Source organism: Panthera tigris, chromosome A2 (assembly GCF_018350195.1).
Source record: "Panthera tigris isolate Pti1 chromosome A2, P.tigris_Pti1_mat1.1, whole genome shotgun sequence".
NCBI lineage: Eukaryota > Metazoa > Chordata > Mammalia > Carnivora > Felidae > Panthera > Panthera tigris.
Genome location: NC_056661.1, coordinates 100,094,264 through 100,108,421, shown reverse-complemented (window position 1 = coordinate 100,108,421; position 14,158 = coordinate 100,094,264). Strand labels below are relative to the sequence as shown.

General features: G+C 41.8%; 1 protein-coding gene across 1 annotated transcript in view; it reads left to right on the top strand.

Annotated features, from left to right (window-relative positions):
- COL28A1 (collagen type XXVIII alpha 1 chain) overlaps positions 1–14,158 on the top strand; it is a 174,730-nt gene that overhangs the window by 148,816 nt on the left and 11,756 nt on the right. Inside the window, exons 31-33 of the mRNA XM_007076679.2 lie at positions 5,654–5,690; positions 7,315–7,869; positions 10,118–10,275. Of these exons, the coding sequence (XP_007076741.2) occupies positions 5,654–5,690; positions 7,315–7,869; positions 10,118–10,275 (750 nt within the window). The remainder of the gene's footprint in view (positions 1–5,653; positions 5,691–7,314; positions 7,870–10,117; positions 10,276–14,158) is intronic.

The window sequence follows — 14,158 nt, the reverse complement described above, 5'->3', positions numbered from 1 at the left end:
AGGCAACGACAAACTTTTCCTTATTCTCCCCACGTCATTGCAAATAAAAAGCTGACTCATTAACGTCCCACGGGGTGGGAAAGTTTTAGAAATTCTGTGGCAAAGTCTTTTTCTTCCTTTCTCATTGGAAGGCATTACATCTCCTAGAGTGGAGAAGCAACAAGAACCTTCTCTTTTTTCTTTTTTTTTTTTTTCCTCTTTTTGATTGTTCAGTGGGTCATGGTCTGAGGACAGTGACCCTATTTGCTGTGCTAAGTGAATCCAGGTGTAGCGGGGTGGGAGTTTAGGTGGTGACGGTAAGACACGAGAGCTGGGCATATGACAAACAGAACACATACTTTTTTTATGGCCTGTTTGCCTTTTCCTCTTTGCTCTTCCTCACCACAAGTCAGACACCCCCAGATGCCTATGGGCATGAAACAGCTGTGTGCACATCAATGCCTCCCCCAGAGTAGCAGGGAGAATGTATGTCAAATCCCCAGAGGAACATTCCCCATTGGTTTATACCCTCCCTCCTATCCCAACATGGGGAGAGGGCCTGGCTTCCTTCATCCATTCATTTGTTCTCTCATTTCACTGACATTTATTGGGCATGTATTCTGAGTCAGGCTCTGACGTAGGTGCCAGGGGAATTGTCGAGAATAAAAGATTCTGTCTCTGAACTCAAGGAGCTCACAGCCCATTAGAAAGAAAGACAAGCAAACGATGTTCACCTGCAGTTTGATAAATGCTATGATAGGAGTAGATATGTGGATCCTGAGCAGATGAAATGATATATGGTGATGCTTGGGGCCAAGTTAGGCTTTTATCTCCTGAGCAGAAATTTTTTTTTAATTTTATTTTTAATTTTTAAAAATTTACATCCAAATTAGATAGCATATAGTGAAACAATGATTTCAGGAGTACATTCCTTAGTGCCCCTTACCCATTTAGCCCATCCTCCCCTCCCACAACCCCTCCCGTAACCCTCAGTTTGTTCTCCATATTTATGAGTCTCTTCTGTTTTGTCCCCCTCCCTGTTTTTATATTATTTTTGTTTCCCTTCCCTTATGTTCATCTGTTTTGTCTCTTAAAGTCCTCTTATGAGTGAAGTCATAGGATACTTGTCTTTCTCTGACTAATTTCACTTAGCATAATACCCTCCAGTTCCATCCACATAGCTGCAACTGGATGGAACTGGAGATTTCATTCTTTTTGATTGCAGAGTAATACTCCATTGTATATATATGCCACATCTTCTTTATCCATTCATCCATCGATGGACATTTGGGCTCTTTCCATACTTTGGCTGTTGTTGATAGTGCTGCTGTAAACATGGGGATGCATGTGTCCCTTCGAAACAGCACATCTGTATCCCGTGGATAAGTGCCTAGTAGTGCAATTGCTGGGTCATCGGGTAGTTCTAAAATTAGTTTTTTGAGGAACCTCCATACTGTTCTCCAGAGTGGCTGCACCAGCTTGCATTCCCATTGAGCAGAAGATTTTTAACCAAGAGGCAGAGATCTTAGAAATGGGGGTGTCATTCTGCTGATTTGGCTTTCTAGATTCTAGAAAAGGGCCTAGCAGGGAAGGATGAATGAAGGAAGAGAGAATTTTCATTAAGTGCGAATCTAGTATGTGACCGGTACTGTATAGGCTCCTTCACATCAGTACCACCCTTACTGGGTAAGATGCCTGGGGGCTCCTTAGAGGGCCCACTCTGGACCTTTAGTACTTCTTCAGCTGTACCCTTTCCTGGGTGAGGAGTCCTCAGGGCCAACAAGAGTGAACACCCTGAGCTCATGCCCCCCCCCCCCATATTACACTCTGGACACACAGGATCCCAGAATTGCCTGCCTAAATGGCCCATTTGGAAAGCTGACAACACTGAGCTGTATGCATGGGTCCACCCAAAAGGTGGGCAAGGGGAAAGTGTTTTCAGGGAATTTGGACAGAGCTCAGAATTGAGGACTGGTATTCACTACATGAATGCTGGCCCAGGCCCCATGCAGTGCAGAACTGGTGGGGAGAGGGTGCAATGAGAAGGGGACAGACTGTAGGCCACAACCCTCTCTTGACCAAGAATCCATGTTAATCCATACGATAGCCCCGTGAGGTACTGTTATCTATACTTCAATGAAAGACATGCTAAGTCAGATAGAAAGTTTGAGCCATATGCCTGAAGTCACCTTGCTAACAAGTAGCAGAACCCTTGTAGCCAGAGATGGCTTGTCTGGTGCCAAATCTAGTCTGCTCTCCCACAAATTCTGCTCTTAGAAGGCCTCTTTCTTCTTCCCACCCACACTTTCTCCCTGACCAAATATATCCCCAAACAGCTGTCAGTTGTAGATTCATCCAGATTAGCAAACTACTCTTTTAAGAGGCAAATACCAATGGCAGAGTTCGATGTTTTATACTTCGTGCCAAAAATTGCTTCAGAAAGACTATTTCTCTACCTGTCCCTTACATGTTCGCGTTCCTCAGTGTCTGCCCTCAGTCTTCTCTCTCCTGGTCTTTAAACTCTCAGGAAGGGATAGCCATGAAAGGAAGGAGGGGGATGGGGGAGGTTGTAGTTTGAAAAGGCTAATGTAATATCATAGTAAAGTTGGATGGAGGGTGAAAAAATATTGTCTTTAGATTATAAACATGGAAAAGAATATGTTTAACAAATGGGGGTATGGGGATACACTAGTTTAAAAAAGACTGAAAGGCTCTGCTCCATGAAATCTCATCTGCCATCAACAGTCAGCTGTACACTGGCTTTTCTTAAATCCGCCTCCAGTTTGAACTGCTCTCTTGAGCACCAGACCTTACATCTCACTGCCTACTGGACATCTCCAGCCACATGTCCCCTTGATGCATCAGACCCAGCCAGGCCCAAGCTGAGCCCGGTGATTTTCATTAGCTCCCAGCCTGCCTAGTCCATTCTTCCCTACCTCTGAGAGTGTGCCATCACCATTTGTTTCCTTTGAGACTCCTTTTCCTCACCCTTTCTTCCAATTACTCACCAACCCCCTTCATTTTCCCTCTGAAAGTTCCCTCCAGGCCAGCCCCTCCTACCCATCCACTGCCACTGCTGCTTTCTGGTGTCACTTTTTCCCCTGAACTATTTAGGAACCTCAAACCCCTCCACTGGCTGCCATGATCACCTTTTTAAAGTAAAATGTGATCAGATCTCTTCTCTGCCTAGGGACCATGTGTCTTCTAGCTGCCCAGGATAAAATTCACACCCTTCAACATGACACACAGACCTTCTAGAGTTCATCTGTCTTCCACATTTCCTGTCATCCTTTCTGCCATGTACCCTGAGTCCTAAGTTTACTCAAGTACTGTAATGCACTGTGCTTTGTGTACTTTGCCCCCTGCCTGGAATGTTCCTGCCCCACCTCCTCCTCCCCCAACCCCTCTACCCTGCCACCATTTCCTACCCCAGCCTGTTCACAATCTACCTCCCTGGACCACAACCCCACCCTCATGCTCCCACCCCTGGAAATCCCAGCAGACCAACGTGGTTCTTTGGCTCCAACCCAATAGCATAGCACTTACAAAAGTACTTATTTGTCTACTTCTAATAAGAAGTACTATGAATCTTTTGATGGATATAAATTTGATGGCTTCATCATTGGCAAAAATAGCCAAAGTAGTCATTGGGCAATTTGAGTAGAAAAAAATAAAACAATTTTAGTCACGTAAAAGCAAAGAATAGGAGGAAAAGATTGATATATGTGAGTACTTAAAGCATTTTAGACCCAGTTATGCCATAAAAGCACAATGAAAAGCATTAGAATGCAACTTTGATATATAAATTATTCTTATAAATCAGTGAAAGAGAAACATTTTAATAGAAAATAATGGACAAAAAACATACAAAGAATTTGCACACGAGGATACAACTTGGAAACATGCTTATGAAATAAAATTTAGCCTCACTGAGAATTGCATAAGTATAGTTTAAAATACTGCAAATTCTTGTTCTATCAAATGGCAAAGATTATGTAATAGTAATAACCAGTATTTTGTGTCTAAAATAAAACAGTTTTTCTTATAGACTGCTGTTAGCGGTATCTGTTACAACTTTTCTGAATGTCACTTTGGCAGGATGAATCAAGAACCTTAAATGGTCGTGCATCTGACTTCAGTAATCACTTTTTTAAAATTTTTTTAAATGTTTAGTCATTTTTGAGAGACAGACAGAGTGGGAGCAGGGAAGGGGCAGGGAGAGAGGGAGACACAGAATCCGAAGCAGGCTTCAGGCTCTGAGCTGTCAGCACAGAGCCTGACGCAGGGCTCAAACCCACAGACTGTGAGATCATGGCCTGAGCTGAAGTCGGATGCTTAACTGACTGAGCCACCCAGGTGCCCCTCAAGTTTTTCAGAATACTTAATAATATGGGAAATTAATTATGCAATAATGTTAAGTGAAAAACTATAATCATAAACTTGGTGTCAAGTATTTTCTCCACTTGTAAAAAATTGAACATAAATACATATATTTCCCCTTTCCAAATACATAATATAAATATATAAATATAGACATTTGCCTTTTCTAGACATGTCCTGGTTTCAGATTTATTAAATGTGCTAAAATATGATAAGCCCCCACCCCCCTCGAAAGAGATATCAGTGATGTTGCTGACTTCCTCATTTTATATAATTTTATAATATTGTATCTGGGAGTTCTTTTTAAATAGCCACTGGAATTATTGGCTTTTACTCAATTTAAATTAAAAATACAATTAAATTAAAATGCCCTGAATATTTTCCATACGTGTTTCAGTTAAGTCACATCACCAATGATGTCATCTTTACCCCAATTCTGTCAGTATAGATTTTTTTCTTCAAAACTTTACTTTTGCAACTGTTTAATTTTTATCTTCTTAGATCAGGTTCATGCCTCCTTCCTGTTGAGATTTTCTGGGCTTCTATTAAGTTAATCATTCCTGTCACCTTCCTGTCTTCGGCAAATATAGAATTCTGCCTTCTGTCGCATCATCTCAGTTATTCATAAATGTGCTGCTCAGGGCAGAGCATTGGCAGCTTTATTTCTACTACCCACCTCATCCCAGGCTCTTTTGCTGGGGCTGATGGCTGCAGGACCAGGGGCATTTAGGAACATGGCGACACTTCATGGAAGTGCCAAAGTCAAAGTATTGGGAAGCTGGGAAGGAGACTTGCAAAACTGGACAGCGGTAGAGAAAAGAAAGAGGGAATACAGTGTAGAATGAATTCTCTTTTGGCCCCAGTACTTGTCTTGGTTGCTCAGCACATGTGGGTTAAATTGTGTAACTGATTGCACGCATTGCCCGCACCTTGTAAGCGGTACCTTATGGCGCTAGACCCTATCCTAGGAGTTCTGTGTGCATAGCCTCATTTGATCTCCATCACAGCCCTGAGACACAGATACTGTTAGATCATCTATGTCCAAGGTCACACAGCTGATAAATGCTAAGCCACAATCTGAACTGCGAAAATCTGAGCTATGACATTTCACAATGCAAACGCATTTCAGTTGTGATATATTGTGGCCAACTTTTAACCCCTGTGCTATTTATTTCCTTTGGTGAAAGAATAAAAGGAAACAGACCAATGCTGACAGTAGTAAGACATAGCTTTTAGGACTATAGGAAGAAATATTATGGTCATATAATTAATACATTTTCCTTTTGTCCTCCAGAAAGAAGAAATTATCAAAATTATTTTTGAGATATGTGGTAAGATTTGACTGTCAAGAAGAGAATCATCACTTTAAAGTACCAACCCTACTATGTTCTGTGTTGGTCAAGATAAATGTGGTCACCCGGAGATGTAGATGATACAGCTCATGGGAACGTTTGAAGCTCTTTTGAAAAGTCAATGAGAAATGGCAAGAAGCAGTGAGAGAGGCTAAAGGAATCCTGATTTAAAAAAAGAAATAATCTTCCCAGGGTGGTTCAGAAGAGTGAAGATACTGGCCCTGGAGTCTGTGGGCAGCCAGGCCTTTTGTGAGCACAGAGCTCATTTGTAATCAGTGACATTTACCTGAGCTTGGGAAGGAAAAAACAACAAAGAAATATAACCACAGGGGCCTAACTGGTATTTGAATCCAGCCTGGCTGGTGATTATATTGTCTGTGTTTTTCCTGAAGCAAGAAGTCTCTCTGAGTGGAGTTTTAAGCACTATTTCTAGAGCGCATTTCATTTCAGAGGCAGGCCGACAGAGTCAGGAGGTCATCTTGAGCTTCAGAGCTCCATCTAAATGCTTCTATGGCTAAATATGATTGACTTAAAATAGAATTAGCAGAAAGAGGAAGAAAAGAGATTAGCCAAAAGGCAAGAGATTAATAGACTAATGAAGATAAGAGAAACTTGTGTGTTTCAAACAGACAGAGGCAGAAATGTCTTTGTTTTTCCTTACAGAGAACCCCTGAACTGGCTTGTCCCCCAAAAGACCTCTGGGCTTTAAGAACCCACTTGGGACTCTGTATGGTGACAGGCCAATTTAGACGTGGCTTCTGAGTTTTAGAAGCCCTGTAAATATAACACCAAGTTTCCTCATGATTTTTTGTGGTAGGGTTGTTGGGCAACCTGAGGATATGAATAAACCAATGGAGCCCTAATAGTTCTTATTTCCTGGTGACTCTAACGATTGCTTTGAATGGTAAACCCTAAATAGAAGGTGTTTATTGACCAGCATTCTGAGATCATTCTCCTTAAAAGGTTTCATAGTATGGATGCACAGTTGGCCTCACTGAGCCAGCTTAGCGGTCACTGTGAGTGACTTGAGACATAAACTTGAATAGCTGGGGACAGCTATTCTTGTGAACAGTTACAGGTCCTAATCCCTCCCCCACGATTAAACATTTTCAATCCATCACTTTACCCACTGCTCATGCTAATGAGCAAATAGCAAATCTCACAGAAGGATATGATTGAAGACTAAAATAGTAGCTTTCAGATTCAGTTTCAATACAAATTCTGGAAGGATAAAGAGCAAACTGAGGATAGGGTGATCTCTTAGGAAGAGGGAGAAGAATGTCATCAGGAAGGCATACACAGGGATGCAGTCTCTTTTAAAAATGTATTTTTTTAATCAGAGAAATTGGCACATAGCTGTTTGTTATTTTATCTTTTACGGTGTTTTGGTGGGGGGGGGTTGTGGGGTTGTTTTTGCAGTATACTATTTTTTTTAAAGTCAGATATAGAAACCAGAGGGGGACAGTTGTTAGCTATGTTAACACTCACAGAGAACGAAAGTAATAATCCAGGTCTCTGGTTCATCCCTGCCCCTCTCTCATACCAATCAGTAAGTTTTGATTTTCATTCATGCAATGTTTCTACCTCAACATGCATCTTTTAGGTTGTGGGCCCAAATGCAGAGAGACTCCTCTAGAATTGCTGTTTGTGATCGACAGCTCAGAAAGCGTGGGGCTGGAGAACTTCCAGATCATCAAAAATCTTGTGAAGACTCTGTCTGACCAGGTTGCTCTGGACCTAGCTACGGCCCGCATCGGCATAATTAACTATAGCCATAAGGTGGAGAAGGTGGCCCACTTGACACAGTTCTCCAACAAGGATGACTTCAAGCTGGCTGTGGACAACATGCAGTATCTGGGGGAAGGCACCTACACGGCCACAGCGCTCCATGAAGCCAACCACATGTTTGAAGCTGCAAGGCCAGGTGTAAAGAAGGTGGCCTTGGTCATCACTGATGGGCAGACAGATATCCGAGATGAAAAGAATCTGACAGAGGTGGTGAAGAAAGCCAGTGACATCAATGTGGAAATATTTGTGATTGGGGTAGTGAAGAAAAATGACCCCAACTTCGAAATGTTCCACAAAGAAATGAATCTGATTGCTACTGACCCAGATAGTGAGCACGTTTATCAGTTTGATGACTTCATTACCCTGCAAGGTAAGACTCAGTATCAGGTGAAAGGAGTTGATGTTATTGCTCCAAGTACCACATCACTGGATTATTTTGACCAAAAATGGAAAGCAGTAGGAGGCTAATGAGGCTTACACCAACATTTAATTGAACACATAAACTCCGGAAGGTAAAACACATTTAGCATCAATCCAGTTTAGAGAGTATAATCTCTTGTCTTTATTCATTTGGAATAAGTGCTGAGTTGGCCTTGGAGTTTGTTAACTGAGCTATCATGGTTGAGGATATGGTTAAAAAGAAAGAGTAAGACTGGGGATATTCTAAGGTAATGTTCAAAAAGTTACCTAACTTGCATAAGATATGCAGTAAGCCAATAGCAAGGCAGAAAATAACCATGGAAGCAAAGTGAATTAAGAAGTACACGGGGAATGAAAAAAAGTTACGGTAATCTAAAGAGATGAGAAATACAATAACTGGGATTATTCTATTCTAGTCTCTGTTCTATTTCTTATTCTCTGCTCTTAACAAAATATGAAGATAATGAAGAATAAACAGGTGGATATCAGGAGTTTATCTTTTCTTTTTTAAGTTTATTTATTTGAGAGATGGGGAGGGGAGGGGGGGAGGGGGAGAGAGAGAGGGAGGGAGGGAGGGAGGGAGAGAGAGAGAGAGAGAGAGAGAGAGAGAGAGAGAGAGAGAGAGAGAGAGAAATCCCTAGCAGGCTCCATGCTGTCAGTGCAGAGCCTGATGTGGGGCTCGATCTCAAAAACCATGAGATCATGAACTGAACCAATATCAAGAGTTGGATGCTTAACCAGCTGAGCCACCCATGTGCCCCAGGAGTTTATCTCAAAGTACAACATTGTGAATATTCATCATGCTACTCTGATGGGCTTCCCTCTATTACTTTACTCTTTAAAATGAACTGATATTTTCCAGTGAGTCATTCTAAGACACTAACTCATCTACAATTGCAGTAGGGTCAGTATTGTTTCACAAGCAATATTCCAACTCTTTGGAAACTGATAACTCATTCCAGCTTAGGAAGTAAGTAAAACATATGCTTAATCTGTTTGCAGTCTTAGGTTTGGCTCCCTCTTTCCTTCTCCACCCATCTTGGAGCGGGGTCTGACGTGGCCTAACACAGACTTTCTTTGCCTCATGCTGCTCCTGGCCTACTCTGGGTCCTAGCATAGCTCACCAGAAGAATAGCATGCCTCACTCAGAACCTTCTTACTTTCACTTTCTCCCTTTCTCCAGGCCTTTCGAACCTGGGGTTTCATTTCCTTAACACACACTGCAGGGTAACTGGTGGGTTTATCTGACATAGTCAATCTCACTGGGCTATTAATGTGTTAGAATGGCCATAAATATTACACATTTCAGACATATTATGTTTTGATAATTAAGAACTTTATCATCTTAACCAAAGGAGTTAGACTTCATTCCAGCCAATGAGGGATATATTTTTGGACTGGCTGGCCTTTTGCTATCCCTAAAACCAGAGATGACTGGCTATTATACTTCTTATGGGTAGAACTTGCCCCTTCCACAGAATAGTTCAGCTAACTGATGCTTTGGATAGCAAGGATTTAAGTCATCCTTTTGTGTACTTTAGGTTGTTGTATGTTATTAAATTAAATTGAATTATTTTATCTTATTATTTTTGAAAGTTTATTTGTTTTGAGAGAAACAGTGCAAATAGGGGAGGGGTAACAAGAGAGAGGGAGAGAGGGGCACCTGGGTGGCTCAGTCGGTTAAGCATTCGACTTCAGCTCAGGTCATGATCTTGTGGTTTGCAAGTTCAAGCCCTGCATGGGGCTCTGTGCTGACAGCTCAGAGCCCGGAGCCTGCTTGGGATTCTGTGTCTCCCTCTCTCTCTGCCTCTCCCCCACTTGAGTTCTGTCTCTCCCTGTCTCAAAAATAAATAAACATGAAAAAAATATGTATATAGAGAGGGAGAGAATCCTAAGCAGGCTCCACGCTGCCAGCACAGAGCTCGATGTGAGGCTCAAACCCACGAATCATGAGATCATAACCTGAGCCAATACGAAGAGTTGGGCTTAACCGACTGAGCCACCCAGGCGCCCCAAATTGAATTATTTTAGATGGCCTCTTATAGGTGAGGCCCAAATGCTTTAAAACTTAGTTCACCGAGCAGTTGACTTCAAGTGATATGAAACTGTCTGTTTATTTTAAGCAAAGTATGGAAGATCTCTTTAAACATATTTTGTTCCCACTCTCCCCCCCCCCTTTTATACTTCTCTTTTAAAAGACACCCTGAAGCAAAAAGTGTTTAAAAAGAAGTGTGAAGATTTTGATTCCTACCTCATTCAAGTTTTGGGTTCTCCACTACTTCAACCTGGGTTGGGGATATCAGGGGAAGAACTTGGTGGATTCACTCCAGAGCCTCAGGAAGAAATTTCAGAGTCCGTGAGTAACTGCCATGCCTAATTTGTGCCTAGCTTAAAATTGTGTATTCTGCTTTACATCAAAGACCATCTTGCCCTGCAGTGGCAAGAATCAACTGAGGGAGGGATATGTATTTTCAGGTCCTTGACTATAAATAGTAGTACTTTTGTCTTCATATATCTGGTTCTGAAATAGCTCTGGGGCTTGTGAACATGAATATGATTTTTAAAAATGTTTCCATATTTTATAAGTAATTATTTATTGAGTGCTACAAGTAATCTTTTTGTAGTGTACCCCAGCTACCACCAAAGAAATCGTGCACACTACTAGGACAGATTAACACTACACTATTTTAATCACCCTGTTGCCTTGCTCTGTGGATCCTTTCGTACAGGTCACAAGTCCCCCTCATCCTTCTGTGTATATGCTCCCCACTCTGCATCCTCACAAGTTTCTTCTACGTGTGCACATGCTCAACCTGCCATTTTCCATGTTCCAAGCCCTGCTCTTGCTCATTTAGCTTCCACCTCCTGTGCTCAGAGTGGGGATGGGGTGGGAGGCTAAGCATCTCTATGGTACAAGGTGGATGCTCTGTTTTAGAGTTCCTCAATCACATGTGCGAGAAAGAACTGCCCCCTGAATGTGCTGAGACAAATATGACAGTCCCCATAGCAAGCTTCTGGGCACTGACCTCAGCCGATCAGGTCAGGAGCAATAGCTTTAGGTTCTTTTAGGTGAAAATTAGACAGCCTGCCATAATTACTGGTAAAGGAGTGCTGTGGTCTCTTCCCCACCAAGTTACAATCGAAGCAGGGCTGACTGATCCCTACCACACATATGGACATCTCCTAGCAAGAGGCACACAGGTGTCATACCCCTATTCTGTGAGCTCAGTGAAGTCTCTGTGCTGTGCTTTAATGAAAGGACATGAAATATTCATTATTAGCAAATGCAGTAATATCCTAGCATCAGGATTCAATTAACTATCTAGTTGGACTAAGGCCCTGAGAAACCTCCAGATTACTAGCTGGACCCAGAACCATTCAGATGGCCTAGGTTGCCATTCCTAAGGGGACAGACTATAGGACTCACTGGATTTTTATACTCTGTTCAAAAAAGGTTATAAAAGTCTCTAATATATTTTTATTTGATTAAATACTGACTCCAAGATGAGTAATTCCAGTGAGAGCAATAGAGTGCCCCTGGATTGCAGATTGAAATTCACATACACATTTATACCATATGGTCTATATCAGGGGTCAGCAAATTCTGTAAAGAGCCACATAGTAAAATTATTTACTTATTTATTTTTGGTTCTGCATGTCATTTGATCTCTTTTGCAATTACTCAGCCCTGCCTTTGAAGTGCACAAGCAGCCATAGCCAATACTTAAGTGAACCAACGTGGCTACATTCAGATAAAAGTTGTTTCTAAAAACAGACGAAAACTTGGATTTGGCCCATGGGGTTTGCCGATTCTGGTCTTCACTGAGCATTTAAAAGTAAATTACAGACAAGAAAGTACACAGTTTATCTCTTCCTGAGCATAGAATGCTCCTGGGGCCTTGCCTGCTTGTGTGACTTACCACTTTGTCCCTTCCCTACTCAATCTGTCCCCTTCTGAAGATTTCCTATATGAGAGCAAACTCAGGTTTGATTCAGCAAGTGGCACTTAAACCCTGAACTCTCCTTGTAATCAATGAATTCCATAGTACGTATTGATCATTTACCACTGTATGAGGTGGTGGCTCTTAAGACACAGTTTTTGCCCAAGAGAAGTCCATGGCCTATCAGGAATATGGAACATGCAAGAATTATTAAGAACTTTAGCAGAGCTGTGGGTGAGGCACAAAAGATGTTGCAGTTAATTTCAGAGTAAAGGAAGAATTTACAGAGGAAATGGCATTGAGCTGAGTTTTAAGGATAAGTAGTAGTTTTTCAAGAAAAGGGTAGGGGGAAGGGTATTTCCAGCAGAGGGAACATGTGGGCAAAGGGGGATTCCAAAAGGCATGGCATTTTAAGGCATTAGGACAGGTTCAGTCTAACTGGAGCCTAAGATGTGTGTGGAAGAATGGTGAGTGTTACAGCTGGACATTACACACGTCATGTGGCAGGTGAAGGAGCTTGAACTTCATCTGTAGGCCAGGCAGCCAGGAGAAAGCAGAGGAGTTTCTAAAGTGAGGGTCGTATGGTCATGTTTGGTTTGCATGGGGAATAACCCTGTTGCAGCACAAAGGAGAAGTAGAAGGAGGAGGAGGACAGGAGATTAGAGCGGAGCTGTGAGATCCTGTGATGGTCCACAAGAGAGGTAATGAGGCCCTGAACTAACACAGGGTGGTCGGAATGAAACCAGGCATAGAGTAGAAGTCATTTCTGGGGTAGAATTTAGTGACTGGATGGATTGGAACTTAACCAGCTAGACTTCTAACTTGGATTTGGAGTGAACTGAAACACCATCTGCTGAGATGGAGGCTATAGGAGGCAAATCTCACAAATTGTGAGATCATGACCTGAGCCAATAATTAAGAGGTGGATGCTTAACCGACTGACTTACCCAGGTGCCCCAGGGTGGGGTATTTTGAGGAAAATAATGAGCTAAGTTTGCTCCAGTTAAAGTGGAGGTGCCTGAGGGACCTCCAAGGCACTTACAACACAGAATGAGGGACAGCAAGCCCCTCTGCCTCTGGTATCACTACCCAGGAAGTTAGAGGGACCTGAGAAACAAATGATGTTAACAGATTATGACAGGTGAAGCAGTCTAGTAGTTGTGGAGGGGAGGGCATAAGAAAAGTGTATCCAAAATGGTTTGGATTTATAACACCAAGCACCACGTAAAGGGAAACTGAGGCTCAGCTAGGCTCTCCTAGGGTGCCTCTGAGCAAGATAGTGAAGCTTGCAAAGGACTTGAGCTTCTAGCCCTTATCTCTAGACCTTCTCACCCTGGCTCTCTTTGCAGAAGCACCAAGGCAAGATTGAAGTTTTAAACAATAAATGTTCCTAATAGATTTTAGTCTGAACAAACATATCTGCATTTATATTAATAGCTCTGTCATGTGCATATATAATGTACACACACACATAAATACAAAAATATACTTATATACCTGTGCATGCACACCCACCTTTATCTTAAAGCGTAATTACAAAAATAAATAAATAAATGTATAATTACAAGAATCCAAACATGTAATGTGAATCTGTCCAAACCTTTCGATTCTCAGATTGTTCCCAAGCCTACCCCTAGGCAATCCTGTAAAACAAATGATCCCAGAAGTCTTATTTCTGTTACTGTGTCTGTATTTCTTTTCTCTGTTGCCTCATTACCCCTTACAGCATTTACTTCTGGCCTTCCTTCTTCTCTTCTTTCTATCAAAATCTGTTCTTAGAGAAAAGTCTAGTTATTTATACATTTGTGTGAACTCTAAGTCAATGGGTTTCCACCTCCAAGAAGGACTTACATTTTAAGCATTGCATCTTTCTGTGGAATGAACGTGAGGCACACTACACATCTGTGAACAGGTGGGTTGGGAAATGTAGAAAGCAGGTGCATTTCCCAGGTTCTACTAAATTCATAACTCTTCGGCAACCCCTGCTCTGTTGCTCTCTTAGGCCAGTCTTGGGAAGCTAAACATGGGCATACATTCTAGTCTGTTCCTCTCCTGAAATCTCAGGATAATGGATTCTTTCTTTGGAGCTGATTACATTTTACATTGTTAATAATTATTTATGCATTTACCTTAACTCTCCTAACAGATTGAACTTCCTTGAGAACATGATCTGTGTCTAAATAAATGTTGTGTCCCACTTATGACTCAAAACTGTGCTTCATCTTTCATACAATAGATGCCCAATAAATACTTGTTGACCAAATGAATGCTATGCCAAATGTTAGGCTAAAAAAGAAA